The sequence below is a fragment of the Colletotrichum costaricense genome, assembly GCF_030867565.1.
Source record: "Colletotrichum costaricense strain IMI 309622 chromosome Unknown Scaffold_4.1, whole genome shotgun sequence".
Lineage (NCBI taxonomy): Eukaryota > Fungi > Ascomycota > Sordariomycetes > Glomerellales > Glomerellaceae > Colletotrichum > Colletotrichum costaricense.
Genome location: NW_026848233.1, coordinates 1,857,619 through 1,876,462, shown reverse-complemented (window position 1 = coordinate 1,876,462; position 18,844 = coordinate 1,857,619). Strand labels below are relative to the sequence as shown.

Below are 18,844 nucleotides of genomic sequence, written 5' to 3'. Positions count from 1 at the left end.
AGTGGGAAGCAATGCTCATGGTCCAAGTGCTCGCGCAGTCTCTCGCGATTAAAGGGGCGTCCTAATGTGCCGAGTACCTCTGATGCTGGTAGCTCGTGGCGGCACCGTGTATTTTCTGGGACTAAGCTGGAAAGGGATTCCCCCCTTGCTGTTCCTGAGTTGAGCGATGGTCCTTGCTGGGGATGTGACAGGGGTAGAATCTCCAAGTCTGGGTACCAATTTGACGATGATCAGACTAGCGAGGGAAAACTTCCTGGGTTGGGCTGCGGGCGTTGTGATGAGTGGTGTATTTCTTGGACGTTGTCTCTAGTACCTGACTAGTTGCCGATGGGGAAGCAATTCGTGACGGAGTCGAGAGAGGAGAGAGAAATAGTGCTTTTGTTCTTGAAAGTCCATCGTGGCCGGAGAGAGAGTTGCACGTGCTAATCGATGTGTGAATGGCGGGGACGGGAAATCACAACCGTGTTGCACGCCCTCCTCAGCCCTGACCGGCCAGCTGGAGGGGTGAAAAGAAAATGGAAGTGAAAATGGGAAGAATCGAGACGAAGGCAGGGAATGACACAGACACGAGAAATACAAGCGATAAACGGGGGCAAGGTCGCAGAAGACCAGGGGAGGCAACATCTCTCTTTCGTCTCCCTCCCTCCTCCCCTTTCTGTGTTTATTGGTATTTGGCACGAGTATTTCGTACATGGATACGTATTTGCCCATCTCACCCGTGACCCCGGTTGTATCCTGTCTTCTCCTTCCTTTTCCCCCTTCACATTCAGCCAAGGTACTTTAGAATACCTACCTAGTTCTGGGGAACAAGCTCTTTCTCGATTGACTCAGAGACGACGACTATCTCTTTCCTCTACGATTTGCAGATATCACGTCCCGCAATCTTAGTTGACGCTGATATCGAGGATCGTCACTTTGTCACTGGGTTTGGCAGCTTATCCCTCTATTCCTATTGCGCAATACTTCCCGTTGTCGGCATATCCAAGCACAACTTTTTGTGGATTCCTCACAAGCTCCCGTCCAGAAAAAGCAAAGAATGGTTTAACGGTACGTACAAGGGCCCACTGTTTTTTACACTCCTGCACCCTGTCACTTGTCCGCTACTTTGCCCCGGGCAAGTAGGACCAACGAAGAGAGGAGGAGCAGACGGAGAGGAGAAGAGGAGGAGGAAGGTGCTCTCTCTTTTGTCCAGGTTCTTTCCCACTCGCAATAATAGCAAAAGAGAAAAGCGAAAGAAAGAGAGGAAGGAACGTCCAACATTGGACATCCTTCGCATCGAGGACGCGCCTAACACGGAACAGACCTTTTCGAGGAAACGATCCCACTGGTCTGGAACGCCTCGACTCTCGACCTCTTTCACTTCCAAAGTTCTCCCCCTCCTGCCTGCCGCCCACGTTTACACTACGTCTACTTTCACGACCACGTCCGTCCACATTCAGATCGCTCCCAACTTATCCGACGGATCTGCCTAGTACCTTCAGCCACTCCTTCACCTTCCTCGCGCCGCTCACGTCGTTGCACATAGCGGCCATTTCCCGCTTACATTGCCGCCCACTGCACTAATCGCACCGAAACGCACTTTTCATCACCACATTCACTCACGCCTTCTCCATTTTCTCGACCAAACACTCCTTACTCATCTCGTCTCGCTGTGCGCTTTTACGCTTTGCGTCTCCTTTACCTTGCCCACGGGACGCCTCAATTAACCTGACTCTTTGCCTTGTACGATTCCCCCGCCGCCGCCGCCTCCTCTTCTTTACCTTAACCTACGGATTACTCCGCCAAGACCAAGAGACGCAAACAAGCCCAGCGCTCGAGACTCGGATCTCTCCTTTCCACAAACCATCGCAACCCCATCGGCATCACAGAGCTCATCGCATCCGCCAGCTCTCAGACTTGACGCAATTCCGTCCCAACTCTACCTTACCGCGGCCCCGGTCGAATATCTTTCCGCACTTCGTCACCCAAACTCTGTGGACTTGTTTCCTACTTCTCCTTTGTGAAGCTCAGACGCTCCGAAGCTACAGCGAATCCGCGTTCGCAAATCCCGCGCCCAGCTCTGCTGTCGAAACATTTCCACTCGACGAAACCAACCCCTTCCCTTCCTCCCGCGTCCACCTCAATTTTTTGCCTTTCCCCGACCTGCCGCCCAATCTGAGTACCCGTCGCCATCCCAGTCCTGCGACTTTAGCTGCGCGAGACACCAGAGGCACCGTGCTCTGCAGACAGCCCACGAAAAAGAAACCCCAAGCCGTACGCCGCCCGCCGCCCGCTAGCGCAAGGAATACAGCTCGACGACAAAAAATCCACTACAGTCAGACCTTTGTTTTCCCTCCACACTTGCTTCCAACAGAGCCGACAGGGTCCCGGTTTGAACCGCAAGGAACACTCTACGAGACATACGAAGCCACCTCAATCCCAGGATTCCCCCTTCAAATCGCTCGACGCTGCCTTTCTCTCTTCTCACCAACCCCATCTCGGCCCACCACCAAACACGACAACACAAGCGTTGTCCACTGAATCATATTTTGGTAAGTTTTTTTTCCCTTTGGTTCTTCCTCCCTGGTCTTATCCGCTCCGCCCCTTGGGATCGCCCTTATGCCGGCGCATCTGCAAGTCATGCCCAAGTCCCGTGCCCGCTGCCTTAATTGTCATGGTCCAGGTGCACTGACAACCCTCCTGACAGTCGAGCCCCCAATCCGATGAAAACTTCCCACCTCACTCTGGACACCCTCAACGCATAATAACGTTTCATACGTCCCTGTTCTCGAATTGGTCCAGAGTACTGGGATACAGGCATATTCGCAGGCCAGGTCCCCGTTCACACTCGTGGTTTTCGGACGAATACAACCCACGCGGAAGACGTCCCTTTATCGACGTAATCAACATCCCGACGATCACCCACCCTCTTCCACCCTCCGAGTTCATGGACCGGCCAATTTCTCGACTGCTCTCGACAATCTAGAAGGTTGCTTGCCCAACTCGGGACTTCGTAGTTGCGTACGGATCACGGCTCCTTCCCTTCAATTATTCAACGATATGGCGACTCTCCCACGGCCGGCCCGGCCGTCAAATGGCCCGCCAACCATGGCACTGCCCGCTCTACCTGTACCGAAAACGAGGAAAAGTACGGGGGGCATTCCCACGACAGCTTCCAGGGCACCGTCAACACCGAACTCGAAGAGTGGCCTCAGAGCTCCCTCCGCAGGCTTTCTGCCTCCCACAACTCCCGCACCCACCTCAGCCCTTCCGCAACCACGTACAGCCTCTGCCATGAGTAATTCTTCTGTGCGGACGTTGCGTAAGACAGTGAGCATCAACTCATTCCCCCAGCCGCCCCGAGGCGACAATCGCATCAGTAGCCTCCCCCCGAGTCCACTTGGTGCTGACTCCTCACGGAACTCTACACGCAAGTCAAAGGGCTCCGTAGCGTCTACGTATTCGCAAAGCAACGGCGCGCCAAGTCTGTTGAACAACAGTGCCGAGGGCAAGTCAATATCAAGCGCAAGTGTGCGTATGTCCGATGGCCTTATCAGCATTTCTTCACCGCCCCAAAGCCGGAGCTCTTCTGCCCAGGACTCGTATTCAACTTCCGCGACGACGTATGATGACCCTATCGATGGAATGGCGGCAAAAACCTCATCTGACGGCAGCAGTGATAAGAGAGGTTCCAAACTAGACGGCAAGGGTAATGTGATTGTCAGTGTGAGAGTGCGACCAGATGCGAGCGGAAACGAGAATACCAAAGCCGAGGGCGAGTGGATGGTTGATGGACGCAAGTCTCTTGTTGCGTACAGAGGAAAGGAAGGCGGAGACTACTTTTATGGTGAGGCTTATTGCTCCGCAGAACTACGCAAATTCTTCTAACCCAAGACGTCAGATAATGTCTTTACAACACACGACGACAACAGCCGAGTATACGACTGCCTAGCAAAGCGTCTAGTCCGCCGTGTGATGGAAGGCTATCATGGAACGGTTTTCGCCTACGGTATGACTGGTACCGGAAAGACGTTTTCGATGCAAGGAACCGCCTCTTCGCCTGGTGTGATCCCGCTCGCCATTACAGATATCTTTTCCTACATCAGAGAGACACCATCCCGCGAATTCCTGCTTCGTGTCAGTTATTTGGAAATCTACAACGAAAAGATTCACGACTTGCTGAGTATGTCAACTGGGCCCGGCGCACCCGCTGGTGGGCAGGAAGAGATCAAGTTACGCGAAGACAGCAAGCGCGGTGTTTACGCTAGTCCCTTGAAAGAGGAGATTGTCCAGAGTCCTACCCAGCTTCTTAGGGTAATTGCGCGTGGAGACCAAGCGCGTAGAACTGCAAGCACCCAGTTTAATGCGAGGAGCTCCCGAAGTCATGCAGTCGTACAAATCGTGGTGGAGAGCCGAGAGCGGATACCAGGGAACCCTGGAGGTGGCGACAGCAAAAGGTCAGGAATGCTACCCGGTGGCGTGCGAGTGTCAACATTGAGCTTGATCGATCTCGCTGGATCCGAAAAGGCTGCCGAGTCCAAAGAGCGAAGAACCGAAGGCTCGCACATCAACAAGAGTTTGCTCACTTTGGGCACTGTCATCTCCAAACTCTCGGAGCACAAGGACAAGGATGGAAAGGCGGCCGACAAGGACGGGAAGCATCTGCCTTATCGCGACAGCAAGCTGACCAGGCTTTTGCAAGGCGCGTTGTCAGGCGGATCGCTGGTGAGCATTCTTTGCACTATTCAGATTGGCGCGGCTGGCAGCGCTGCGTCCTCGAACTCCCACACATCAGAGACGATCAACACCCTCAAATTCGCATCCAGAGCAAAGAATAATATTGTCAGTCATGCCAAGAAGGCGGAAGAGGCTCTCGGAAGCGGTGGTGATGGCGGTGCGAGAGTTCTCTTGGAGCGGTATCGCATGGAGATCCTTGAGTTACGGCAACAGCTCGACACACAAGCCAAGGAAAAGAATGCAAAGTATGCCGAGGAAGAAAGAGAGCGAGACGTCTTGGAGGAGAAGGCCCGTGAACTTGAGGCTGAGCATCGGCATGAAGAGCAAATGCTCGAAATGCAGCTGGCTCGCACAGCGCTTAAAGAACGGATCGATCACCTCAACCGTCTGATCTTGAGTTCCAAATCAATTGGTGTCAACGTCAGCGGCTCTTACAGCGCTCTTGGCATCCATCCTCGGTCCTCAATGGCATCAGCAAGATCATCATTGGCCACTTCTAATGGCGGCAGACCACTTCTCGAAAGGACAGCATCAATGACATCGGCGTCATCGACCATAGGCCGTCGTTCTAGCGGTCGATCGAGTGGAGGACAACGCCAATCTAGTGGCGAAGGAGGGCTTGTAACAGACGACGACAGCATTGGCGAATATGGTGACGGAAGCGCCTCCCTATCAGCTCAGAACCGCGCCTTGCAAGCCGACCTAGCGGACAAGACAAGATACATCCAGACGCTGGAGAAACGGCTTATGCAGGCACGAAGAGCCAGTTCTTCGAGGACTTCAGTTGGCTTCTCCGCTCCGAATAAGGGCATCATGGTCGGAGAAGACCATAGTGTGTCAACGCTTCTGCGGGAGAAGGACGCCGAGATCGCAGAGCTTCGGGCTAGGCTGGACGACAAGGATCGCATGTTGGGTGCGCTTCGGTCTGCAGCGCGTTCTCGAGACACGGCAGAGGGCCACACCGATGGCAGGACATCGGCCCTTTACGAACACAGCCCACCACCGACGGTGAACCCGCCACCAGCACCATCCGCCGCCCATAACACTCCTCGCAACCGTACCAAGAGTGTCGATGAAATGAGCAAGATCCTGGATGAGATGATCCAGGACCGCGTCGAGACGGGCCATCTCGTGAAGGGAGCACGGGGAAGCATTCGCGTCGTCAGCGATCGTAAACTTGAGGTGCATCCAGAGTTGCCTGCGGATCTCGAACCCCTCAGGAAGGCAGCATCATTTGATGAAACCAACAAGGTCTCGGTGATGGGCATGTGAGACGGTCTTTTCTGTCGGGAGTGTGAGTTTCAACGTTTATATCTGGTGTGGGAATGGTTGGACTTCGCGAGGGTGCCTCACGAGGCCAGAAAGGCGTTCGGGAAAGGTCGACAACGATCTGGTTTTTTTTTTTTTTCTTCTTATACCCTACACTTTACTTCGCCGTAGTCGCTGGTTGGAAGAACGGCGGTTCAAGTCACCCTCTTTCGACGTTAGCTGAGACTGTCGGTTTGTTTTATTAGCGTACTGATACGCCCACGAAGGAGGAGTCGGCAGAGATTTCAGGCACTGCACGACCAGGTGTGGTCCCAGTGCATTAGGCAGGCTCAGGATATTGATATTGGCGGAAGTTTCAGAGAAGGATTGGGAAAAGCGACGAGGCCTGCCTGTGGCAGTTTAATATTGGATTGATGGATGATTATGATGGCTCACGTACATCAGAAAGCAGGCCTGGTCAGCTAGCTAATAACGGATGAGCGGTTACGACATCCAGAAGAAGAGAATACCACGATCCATCAAATGCCACCATCCTTCCCGTACCCGTGCTCGTACCCGTGACTGTGGCCGTGATCGAAGCCAAACAGCGGAGATGATTGTTTCGGTACGTTTGGTTTACATGCCCGTTGGACCTACAACGCGCATATATAATCGACTTGGGGAAACGGTGTGCCAATCGCAAGGACCCGTCACAATGTGTCACGTCTTCACCTCGCGGATTGCTGCATTCTGTTTGCCACCCATTGTGACCACCAGTTCTGTTTGATGGCAACGCAGGTCGCCTCACGAGACGGAGTGCTAGCCGGGACTTGGTGAATCTAAGATTGCAGAATAGGATAGGCGGAGGACGACCGTTGAGAGAGGGGGCGGGGGAAGGGGGGGATGGCAGACGGGGCGACCCTTCTCAACGCCATACCGAAGGGGGGGGCCGCATGTTAGTCGCGATGTCAGATCAAGGCGTCTTAGTTCAACCCTAGCGTGAGTTTCTCATCTCATGCAAAATGAGTACTCGAGAATCTCAACGGTAACGTAGGAAAACTATCACAGACCATCGCAAAGACATCAGATCATCACATGGCCATCACAAAGGTGCAATCTCGGCGATTCCCGACCATCATTTTCAGAGTGCTTTCTTGGGGGAGCAAACAGAGTTTATGGGATGCAGGTTCTTCCCAAGATGACGGTCTGACGAGGCGGATCGAAGGAGAAGGAGGGGAGGGGTGCGTGAGCTTGGGTCGGGCGGGCGCGCGAAACTTTGAGGAGCTTATTTTTAGTTCTGCTTTCCTCGCTGATTTTGCACATGGGAATCTTGCGGTTTTGGGCGAGAGGCTAGATGGCTGGATCGGGAAAGGAGAAGGGAGGGGGGTGCTTGTGATGGCAAGCGGGAAAAAGGAGAGAGCAAAATCTCAAAGAGCATTAAACGTTGTTGGTGGTGGTGGTGGTCTGAAGTTCCTCCCGTGTGGCTTAGGGGTTTGAATACGGAGAGATCGCGGCGTGGCGGCAGAGACGAGACCCGATGGACGGAAGTGGCGGGTGCACGGTCGGGAGCGAGCACGGGCGCGCGGAGCGTTGGGATGTAATTTGGATTGATGGTGTTGATGACTGATTGTACGGAGTAGTTTTGGTGAGATTTGGAAAACGGGCTGCTGAACAGAGAGTTGTTTGTTTGCCCATGTGGAAGGAGGCTGAATGGGGCAGGGACACGGGTTCGAGACTTGCTGTGAGGGAGCGAGCTGATTTGAGTTTCCGGTGATGGGGTTTGACTCGGATGAAGCCTTGAAAGCCTTGTAAACCTGGATCATGCCTCTTTCGGTTTCGTTATTTTCTTTCTTCTTTCTTGTCTATCTAGGTTTCCCATGGGACTTTAGGCTTCTCCATCATCAATCTTGTGATGGGTCGGTTGGTGTTTGTTGGCGTAAACTCTGAAAAGTGACAATGACTTGTCATTGACGCGTGCGCCTTGCGATGGAGCCTTTCTTTCCCAGTTGAACAGGGAACAGTCGAGAGTGGGTTCGCGATATCTGTTGATTCCCTGGTTGCCTGCCGGGCACGGGCACGGGCGCGGTTTTGCTGCACTGCGTGATTGATGATGATGGATCGCAATATCAAAATTTGTTTTGATATGACGCAAATGGGGACTTGCACCCCCCGGTCCCGAGTACCGAATACCTACCTTGCGCAGCACGAAGTATGGCGATCTGCAGACAAAAAGGACGAAACCTAGATTGTCACTCATGACTCTCTGTCTCTTGTCAATCATTGATCACCGACCAGTCGTTGGCCTCATTTCTCTGACTCTCCCTGACTCTTTCGTGGAGCCGTGTCTCTCAGCTGCCGTCTGTCTGTCTCGGTTGGTGGGTGTAATTGCTGATCCATTGGTTGGTGCTTGGACGATCCTGTGAGTCTGTGACTGAGCACAGAGATGCTGTGTTTGGCTAGTTGAAGAAGTTGCTTGCTCCCTTCTGCCTTTGTGAGAGACTACACAGTAGGTGGTACGACATTGTACCATTTCCCCCGTCTGACGATAGTAATTCACTATTTAACTCTATCGTTTTATATTACTAGAGGATTACCGCAGTATATATAGACGCTACCCTGCCCTCGAATTCTATACTATTTAACCTTAACCCTTTTTTTACCTATCCTTTTTTCTATTTTACCCTCTCTCTTATTAAGAAATTACTAAAATTATAGTTTTAATAATTTATTAATAAGCTAGTATTATTATTTAAAAATAAATAACTTATATTTATATATAAGTACTAAGAGTTTTATTATTATAAAAATAGTAATAAATATATTAAAGTATTTAAGAGAGCTTTTTAATAAATTTTTAATACTATTTAAAGCTATAATCCTCGAGCTATAAAAAGAAGCTAAGGTACTATATTAATACGGCCCTATTTATTTTATTAATATTAATAATAGTCTTTTTAATATAAAATATATTATTAATATTCTATAGCCGTATTATTATATTTTATAAATCGTATTTAATATTAGTAAGGATTTTAATATTATTTTTTAGTTCGTTTTTTAGTTTTTTTATTAAGGCTATTATTATAAAATTAATTTAGTTATTAATATTTTAATAAGTATTTTAATTTAACTTAAAAGCTCTTATAGTCTTTAAAAAGAGGCTTTTAAAAAACTTATAATTAGACTTTTTATTTATTATAAATAAAGCTATTATAATTAAAACTATAGTATTACGAACCTTAATAATAAATAATTAATAATATAATTATTTTTTTTATAACGAGCTTAAAAAAGTATTTTAATTTAAGTACTAAGTAAGTACTATACTATTTTATTAAAACTATATTCTTATACTTATAACTTAAAAAGAATTAACTTTCTTCGATAATAAGGTACTCAGACGATAGTAATTGTGATGGTGACGCCTTGTTTTGCAGCTTGCCGTGTATTTTACCTTTTGCTTCGCTGATTTCCTCGTAATTGGGTCATACTTCAAGGTTTCAACGGCGCGGGCGGGAAAGCCGAGCTAAGATGCCACTTTAAAAAGTGCTCAGCGTGACAGCGAGCAAGGTAGGAGTCCAGGACGGCGGATCCCGCGCGCGCGGGGAGGGGAAAAAATGAACTAGAGCAGATTTTCTCTTTCCAACGGCCTGGTATATACTCAGTATGTCAACGCTCAGTAACCCAGTTTGTGCAGTGCCCTTTTCCCTCTGTTTTTCCTTGCTCGGATTCGACCCAAAATTGGGGGATCCAGAAAGGGGTCGCGACAGGGGTGTGAGTTCCCCATCTTTGATGTCCACGTGCGGCCTTCTGGATTTGGGAATGCGGATGTGTGTGCGTGTGTGCCTCGAATCGTGACATATTTTTTACGACGAGTCCGAGCCTATTACGGCGGTTCTGTACCCTTGTAACGTGCAGATGAAAATGCAGAAGCGCGTTGGGGATACGGACTTGCGAGAGGGAAGCCAAGGGGACGGGATGAGAAGAATTCGCACAAGTCATAGATTGAGGGTGAAGAGATGGTAGGAAAAGGAGTCACAAAGCGGTCCCACAGTCCCCATCACAAATATTCCGAAGGACCGTCTTATGACCTTTTTGGGAATGAGCGAACTGGAACGGCGCTTGATCATGAGTTGACACTCGTGACACTGACAGCCGAGAGGAGGAGGAACGCGCTTTCAGATTTTAGAGAAAGGAAGTGATGACCGTCTTCGGGAGAAGGTCCGGGAGGAACGAGATGGAGGTGCGATGGAGGTGCGGTAACCAAGATGCCCAATGGGAGGCCAGAGATGAGAGTAAGAGCGCCGAAAGGAGTAGAAGACGTTGCGGGAGGCACTAAATACGTCTTCTCATTGGCCTGTTGGGATAGAGAGGGGCGGATCTCATCCGAGGACCCCTGCGGCTCAGGGACACAAGAATGCGGGCTCTGACTGGCTGCTTCATCACCCCGGAGGTTCTGAAACGTGCTAAAATCGTGACCGGCGACCACATGAGGTGGGGGGAGAAGCATTTGGGAAGCTGCGACTGAACGGTGAGGTTCCTCCGCCCAACACCACACACACTTCCTGACTTCTAAAGAGGTAGCAAGCACCAAGTTAGCACCTAGGTACCTTGTGTGGATGGCATATGCACAATACCAGGAAAATACTTGCGCGGCGGGTTACCCTTGAACCATCGGCTTCCTTTTTGGGAACTTACTCAGCGCGTACTCGACCGGTCCCGCAAACCAGTCAACCAGTGTCGCAGATGCAATGCGCGCTGCTCCCCCTTCTGACCTCGGTGTCTTCTTGGAGGCGAATTTTCCACTTCTTTTACAGAGTACGGCTAGGTTGGTTTGGGGCTCACCGTTGGGCTCCGTCTGTCAAGGTTGGCCTTGAAAAAGCTACTGCCCACTTTTCATGGTGTTGCAACTTTCGCCGCGAGGTTCCGACTTTCGCGAAACCTCCCATGCGAAATACAACGCCAACCGTCCATCCGCCCGTCACAATGTAGGGACGTGTCGACGGTTGTTGGGGCTCTTTGGCATCTGCCTGGGTTCGACCGTGTGGTCACTGCTGCGGGATCGCCTTGGGTATGACGATCCCGTGGGATCTCCCTCGCTTCTTGCTTCTTCTGGCTCCCTGGCAATAGTGAGAGCAGCATTGGAGCAATGACACGACGTGAAAGGGCCAGCTGAAGATGAGGGGCTCGAGGGGAAACCCTGAAATGAGTTTCTATTCGGGGGACGATCATGATGCTGCAAGAATCAGAAACTCCGTCCCGCCCAGCCTCGGACGATCTGCTACTACTGTTGCTCTCACTGCTCTTACTGCTGGAGCCTGTAGCCTGTAAATGCTGCTCCCTCCACCATGGAACCTCGCACCGCCACGCGGCTGCTTCGGTTCATGGTTTCGCAGTTGGGTTTTCTGGGATGCTCAGCTATTGACCATTGCCAATCGTCATACCTTTTGTCAAGCACACCGGGTTTGACGCATTTTGTTGGTCCACCTTACCCCCGCCGTTGCAATTGAGCCAAAAAAGGGCAGAGACCAAAGCAGGCCGATCAGGCTGAATGCGAAAGACCGCTGGATTGGATTTATTTTTGACAACGGGCGCCCCAGACTTTTTCCTTTCCCTCTCAAGTCTTAACCGAACTCAGGTAGAAAGAAAGCGTGAGAAACATAGTCTTTGTCCTTTGTTGCAAACGCAAGGCCCGTCGCCACACCCGAGTTTCTATTAGACGAGGCACCATCACGGCACCAACACCATCACAGAAAAGCAAGAGGTCAAGGCATTGACAGCAACAGCTGACACCTCATCCCACGGACATTGACGCTGCAATTGCGCCTCACTCGCACACCACACGACACCTCCTAGACTCCTAGGAGCTCTGACACCTCTTGTCCCCCCAATCTTCCCGCCCTTCCCCATCTGCCCATCCTTCGGCCCATCTTTTTGCTCGGCACGCCGCACCCCCCTTCTGAACTTTCGCCTCTGGGTTCTTCCCCCTTCTCGGCGCTGCTGGACCGGGTATCAAGTCAAAGGCCCGGACGAACAACTCATCGTCCCATCTTCATCCTTCGCTTCTGCCCAATTACCGCGCAGTACCATACTCCCTCATCCTCTCGCTGTCACTCGAACTGGCATCGGATAGAGTTTGTCCAAAAGCCGGGAAGCCAGAGCCAAAGCCCAGAGGGGAACGCCAGGGCCGAACACAGGCAAAGACGGGGCACATTGTTGCAAACAATATACCACAGACCGCGGACGAGACAACCGGTCCACGACGCACCCAGCAGCATTACATGACATACAAGACTGTTTCGGTCGGCAAGCCGGCGTCCAACCCAGTCTATTAAGTAGTCGTCTCTCTACCCTCCCGATTTTCCCTTACAGCAATGGCTGCAGCCTGATCCAGTTTCTCCCGCTCCATACGCAACGTCCGGCCGAACATACGGGGCAATACCAGCCTCTTGAGTCCACCACTGCTTGAAGCTCCTACTCCAACCGAACCCTGGTCTCTGATGATCGCCGCCAAGACCCACCATCAGTCATTTACTTCACGCAGTTGATCGCACTTTTCATCCTTTTCGGTTGTCCCCTTTGGGTCCCCTTGGCTCTTTTTTCACTGCGTTCTCTGCTTGATTTCGGACAAGGGTCGGCCACTTTCTGCGTAGCCGCTGGATACCTTTAAGCTCCTCCTCCTCCTGCAGCTGCTACCCTGGAGGCCACGGAGTATCCGTACTGAGTGTTCGTACCTTGCCTGGAGTCTTGGCCCGAAAAGAAGAAGTTGGCCGAGTCTGCCTCACCTTGCTCCGTCCCTCACTGTCTGCCCACGACCTTACTTCTATCCCCGCCTCCCCCGGTTTCTTCACCATACTTTTCTTCTTCCTTCAGACCTGACCCGATCGCGCCCCCGGCCTCGGTCTCGTCCTGTACACAGAACGCACGCTGCATTGCTCGTCTTCCACCGCGCTGGCCACCGCATTGCCGCCTGCCCACGTCGACCTCCGATCCTGTGCGACCGTTGCTGGAACAGTTACTATCATGAACGCCTCCTAGAAGGAAGGAGATCCTCTTGCCAATGACCAACTAGGCTCGAAGCCATCCGACACTCCTTTACTAAGACCATCATCAGTCTATTTTCGATTCTGAAAGCTCCAAGCTCGAACCCTCTTACAAGATACCCATTGGGACCGCTTCTTATTAGTGGACACGACCCCCAACAACGACGACTCTACGAATTCTACTTCTTTTGGATACCAACAATTTTTCTACTACCCCGTTGCTTATAATGCGAGCAAACATGCCAGCTCCTCTGGATCTCAGCAAATCCAAGCTGTCGATTTCTGACCCGCGGATGAACTTGCGACGGTCTGCCTCACATACGGGTAACACCAACTACGAGAAGATTCCGCTGTCCGCCACCTCGTCCCGCTTCAGCTTCAATCACCTGCTCTTCTCGTCGCCGCCGCCGTCCCCAAGCTTACCGGCCCTCATCCCACCTCCCCGAAAATCACCCATCCACCCGCGGCCCAGTCGCGTATTTCGATTCACGTTTTGGTTTGCATTCGGAGCGCTTTTCCTCTACTTTGCGACCTTCCCTTTCCGGAGCATCTTCGGCGTGCCGAAGCTCAACTTGCCTCATCTTGGCAAAAACGATGACTTTGAGATGGTAGGGCAGGATGATTTGCCAGACTTCCCAACTCCTATCGTCATCACCGACAAGAGTGGCAAATCGAAATGGACTGTCTCGATCCCCCCGAGTTACGACTTCCCATTGTCAGTGAAGGAATATGGAGACATGTGTAGCAAGTGCCGTGAGGTGGCTGCCCGTGTGAGGGACATGCGACACCGTTCTCAGGTCACCGATCAGAACCTCTTGAGCAACGATGCTCCGGCCGATCCATATTTTATCGATGTCACGGAAGCCCAGGAATCAGGTCTCCTCCCGGAGTTTGCCACTAGCCAGTGGCCGAGCAAGGGTCAGGGCCGAGACGGAGACCTCGTTGGAGAGAATAAGGACTCTCTGGTTGAGAAGCCTGTTTGCCAGAGGTCAATGACTTTCGTATTGGAGACTGAAGACGCCGGAATCGGACACTCTATCATGCAGCTTTGGACCTTTTACGGGCTTGCACAGAGACAGGGCCGAGCCTTCTTCATCGACGACTCCCGGTGGGCGTATGGCAAATACACCGACATCTTCCAACCGCCTCCCATTCCCAACTGCCGCCCACCACCACGTCATGAGATGATTCCCTGCCCTCCCCGAGCTCGCCACTTGGTGGTCACCTCAGAAACGGCCAAGTCTCTTTGGGCTGGTTCTTTGAGCAAACCCTATGCCGATTTCCGTGCACAGGACGAGGAAGGTCTTCGCGAGCTATTCGATCTCGCGCACGACGGCTACCGGGCACTATTTGATCTCAACAAGGATGACACTCAGTATGTCATCAACAGGGTCAAGGAGGTCAAGACCAAGTCTCTCACAGGAGACGCCAACCCCAACGACGGTCTTGTAGTTGGTGTGCATATTCGGCATGGGGATTGTCACCCGTTGGAATACAAATACCGCGGCACATACATCCCGATGGAGATCATCGCCAACCGCGCCCAGGAGATTATTGACGCCAACTACAACAACACCGGCAGAGATGGTGCAGACGACAAACTTGCCAAGAAGCAGTCGCTGATTGTCATGGCATCCGATGACCCGACCGTGTACGACTCCGAGGACTTCAAGGGCTCGATGCGTGCCCAGGAGCAGATCCGTCTTGCCTCCAAGCAGGAGACCCACAAGCCCGCCACGGACAAGCACGTCATGCACCGTTTCGAGGACGAGTCTTTTGGATGGGAGGGTGGCTTCTTTGCGGCCATGTTCTGGAATCTTGGTCTCTCCTCAATGAGCGCGTCCAACGCTGCAACGGCGAAGAACATGCAGCTGGCTCCCTCGGCCGAGACTCTTCGACTACGCGGCTACATTGGTCGCGCGTATATGATGGACCTTGCTGTGCTCGCCAACGCCAGCGATGCGATTGTCTGCACCGTCAGCGCCATGGGTTGCCGCCTGCTTGCTGTCATGATGGGCTGGGAGTCCGCCATGGAGGCACACAATTGGGTCAACGTCGACGGGCCTTATGGGTGGACTGGTATGTCCTTCTGAGCTACCCCGATGACTGCCGCCTACATTTCTACAAAAACAATAAAGGAAGGGCATGCATGGCTTATATATTTCGGGCCATGAGGAAAGCATTCAACTATTTTTCATCATAGCATGGTTTCCGGTGTTTACGGCGTCCAAAGCAAACAAAGGCAAAAAGTACCTTGCTTGTTTTTTTTTTTTTTTTTTTCTGTCTTCCTCTTTTTTATTTCTGGCGTGGATTCTTCCTTTCTGGGTTTTTACACAAAAGAGATACCTCTGCAGTTTGATTTGTTTATATCATAACCAACTGCATGCATTCAGGGCTGGCGGATTGCCATGGCCGACGGTCGTTACTGCATCAACTAATTATATTACAAAAAAAAAAAACCAACCAGACAAACATCAAACAAGGAGCGCAGACTTTATAGTCTAGACGCTAGATAGCAAGAATCAATGTCTTAAGAAAGACATCTCTCCAAACTTTAGCTTGTTCTCCGTGTGATTTGATCATGTCTTGATGAGTACTTATGCTACCAAGGAAACTTGATTATGTTGCTATGAGGTATGTGATAAACACCATCCGCCATACAGTACTCGTGCCCTTTCAGACCAACATCTTGACAAAGCGGTAATCTCCTGACCTTGTAACTGTAGGTAAGACTGGTCCCATGAACAAGCATAGTAATATTTGGCACCGTCATATGTCAACTTTGCAACATGCTGTCCAGACAGGCTTTGTGAGCATTTTACTATCTTGTCTGTGACAAGAGATCGCTATTGTCTATGTTGTAGTCTTTCTCATGTATTGAGGCAGAAGGGTCGAGGACAGGGCATGACATGCGTCATATCCTTGCCATTCCTGCTTTTTCTAGGAACTCTGTAAGAAGCATGCGACGGACCATGTGGGCTTTTGCAAGTCGCTTCTGGGTGCGTCGTCCGTCGCTGGCAAACGCTACTACAGCTTTTTACAACTCAAGAATGACTACCCGGGTATCGTCAGGCAACAGGAAAAGGCACTCTGGTGACGAGTGTTTCCCATGATGGGCGATGGTCGTGACTCAACGGGCATCCGGGACTATGCAGCCGAACGCGTTCAACCACAAGCGAGCTGGCATTTTCGCATACCCTGCCCTCCAATACCAATCATGCAAGCACAAGACTTCCTTGATATGGGCCTGATAAATCGCAAGGGTCAAGAAATGTGGCCTGCGATGACGGTTTAAATAGGAGACACGGTGCCGTGTAATACTCGTCCCAGACACAGGGAAATCTGTCGGATGGCAGCTTGCTGACAAGTTGCTGAGCAATTCGCCATGAGTTATGGGCGGGCGGTTATCTGGCTTCGCGAGGTTATCAAAATATCATGTAGGCGACAGATGTAGTGAACGGTACAGAAGTCGCCGTCAAGTTTGATGGTGTATTCTCCATGGAATATGCTTGGTATAGCTGGTGATGATCGACACGAAGTGCTGAAGGAATGTCTTGCACGACAGCAGCAGCCATGAGCACCAGAATCAGGTTCGGATAACACTGTTGTGCTTCAGTAAAAGAGCTCGATCGCCACGATAACATCCTCTGGCCGAGGAATGCGTCCAGCCAGCCAGATAGATCCTCTTATAGCACTAGGACCTAGTTTGCCCTCCGCTTATCGACCTCGCATATGTCACTAAGGCGGTTACCTGTACGTTTCTTCATTCTGCAGGAATACCCTTTACCTTACTCTGTTTTCATGTTGCTGACATGAAATCTACTCTAGTGCTCCGAGCGGGCAACCTGTCCGCCTCGCCCAAGGCCGGAGCCCAGCCCCAGCCCCCACCCTATGTATGAGAATCTGTCAGCCCTTCCCCGTCTTGGGCCGAGTTTCGCGTAACGATAAGGCCGTCGGCGGTTTCTCATCATATTCCGATTGTATCGTATCTTCGTAACGGAGGGGTATAGCATGAATGTTCTTCGCTTATATTCAGCTTATGGGTGAGCTTGTTATTGTGTCGCGTCGCAACGGGGTCGATACTGGTCTTTCCGAAGGTGATTCACTCCTGAAGAAACACCATCGAATGAATGCCGCCGGCACATGCGTCCAAATTTCCCTTCCGTTACTTGCGTTTGAAACATTGACCCGGTTGTAGAGTCCGTCGCTGCGATGAGTCTTCAACTTGACAAGATTAGTAAGACGAGTCTAGCATCTTTGATCTTTGATTATGCCAACAGTCAAAGCTGAGCCCATTCATGAAAGTCGGCGCCGGAGTTGTTGCGAGCAACATGAACATACTCGATCAATTTGGCGCGACGACTTGCACCATGCGTCACCACTCAGCAAGTCATAAGCTAACAAGAGTTCAAGGATACTTCGGCAATGCTTCTTTCTACTTATCCATCATGATCAGTTGAAAGTAATCGTTGTTAACGGCACCCTCCTCGTCCCTCGCAGTAGGTAGACTGCCACTTGCTGTTTGCCCATGACCCCGCAACAAGTGTCAAGCAGAGCTCGATCGCAGAGATCGTGTGTTCGTCTGGCTATTGCTATCTAGGAAGATCTATGCTTCATAGGACGATTGGCAAAGTGGCACCGCTTGCAGACATGTAGCAACGATAATGAAATTCCCATCTGTAAGGATGCAACAATGAGTATAGTGAGGTTCTACAGTGATTTCGAACGGATGTGGCTTTCACTTAGTCGTCGAAACCTGTTGTGCAAGGATGTCTTGCTCAGACCGTTGTGATGCATTAGTCAGATGATGCCAATACGCCTGTACTGCCCGTGGCTCAAGAGACTAGACTCCTAGCTCAGTGAATTCAGAATGAGAGGAGGAATGGACTCATGGAGGGGTAAATAGCAGCCCCTCATCTACGTCCATACTTACGTTTGAGATTACATGAGCTTCCTCGCAGATAAGACCTTGAGCTTCCAGACATATGCTGCTTGTCATTTCCCTTGTGTAGCTGAAGACTGTATGAGAAACAAGTACGCGTTAGGAGGCGCAGGCAATGATAGTGGACATTGGGGAGGTGGACGGCATGAGCCGCTCGAGTTCTTATTCGGGTTGCCAGGGTTGTCAATTGAGCACATGTGAGTGGCCAGACCGTTTTTCTCTGCTTCTCTGGTACCTGCCTCGGAAGGATTCGCAGATTTTCGTCAAGCAAAGTGGGATGGATGGCACGGATGGGCTGGGCTGAGGTGGGTTGGAAACAAATGAGAAGCAAAGAAGAGGATCCAGCCCAGAACCCCTGAAGATGGTAAAGAGGTAAGAAGTCAATAACAGCAGCATGCAATGACAAAACTGACGACACCAGCGAGGCAATTTTGAAATGGCTTGATCGCGTTCAAAGGTGGTTTCCAGAGTCTGGGGAATTGGAGCACACATCGAATCATTCCCATCTCCCATTGCTCGAATAGGCAGGGAGGGTCTCCAGATACGAATACGAACGGCCCGTCATTGGATGAGCTGCTGGTGCCACCGATTGGTCCCTCCCCTGTTCCCGATTTTCTGGCGCAACGTCCAACATGGACCAACAGGGACGCACAGGTGCTTCCGAGTGGAAAGGGGGCCACTGGGGGGGGCACCTAGCATCTTATGGAAGCGAACATGGGAAACAAATGGCAGAAAACAAAAGGAAGAAGAGGTTGCGTCGCGGCTTTCTCTGCCATAATGCGCTTAGAACCCTGTGACAGACGCCTCAAAATCGATTCGGGTGGCCAGATGTCACAGCTTCTTGGCTCCACGACAATTTTTGACATGCGAAATGCTTGACCGCCTACCTTAGCCA

At 51.1% G+C, this 18,844-nt stretch overlaps 4 protein-coding genes across 4 annotated transcripts; 3 read left to right on the top strand and 1 right to left on the bottom strand.

Moving 5' to 3' along the window:
• Positions 1 to 3,087: 3,087 nt before the first annotated feature.
• Positions 3,088 to 5,988, top strand: CCOS01_04669 (kinesin motor domain-containing protein; the record flags this gene model as incomplete). The annotated part of the gene is made up of 2 exons (XM_060452850.1): positions 3,088 to 3,826; positions 3,881 to 5,988. 2 exons carry the CDS (start codon positions 3,088 to 3,090, stop codon positions 5,986 to 5,988), a joined length of 2,847 nt encoding a protein of 948 aa, XP_060316808.1.
• Positions 5,989 to 10,090: 4,102 nt separating this feature from the next.
• On the bottom strand, positions 10,091 to 10,474 carry CCOS01_04668 (uncharacterized protein; the record flags this gene model as incomplete). The annotated part of the gene is made up of 1 exon (XM_060452849.1): positions 10,091 to 10,474. The coding sequence occupies one exon, from the start codon at positions 10,472 to 10,474 to the stop codon at positions 10,091 to 10,093; it is 384 nt and encodes a 127-aa protein (XP_060316807.1).
• Positions 10,475 to 11,844: 1,370 nt separating this feature from the next.
• Positions 11,845 to 12,249, top strand: CCOS01_04667 (uncharacterized protein; the record flags this gene model as incomplete). Its single annotated transcript, XM_060452848.1, has 1 exon — positions 11,845 to 12,249. A coding segment is annotated over one exon (405 nt), but the record flags the coding sequence as incomplete, so codon positions are not given.
• Positions 12,250 to 13,246: 997 nt separating this feature from the next.
• CCOS01_04666 (uncharacterized protein) lies at positions 13,247 to 15,100 on the top strand (the record flags this gene model as incomplete). Its single annotated transcript, XM_060452847.1, has 1 exon — positions 13,247 to 15,100. One exon carries the CDS (start codon positions 13,247 to 13,249, stop codon positions 15,098 to 15,100), a length of 1,854 nt encoding a protein of 617 aa, XP_060316805.1.
• Between the last annotated feature and the right edge of the window lie 3,744 nt (positions 15,101 to 18,844).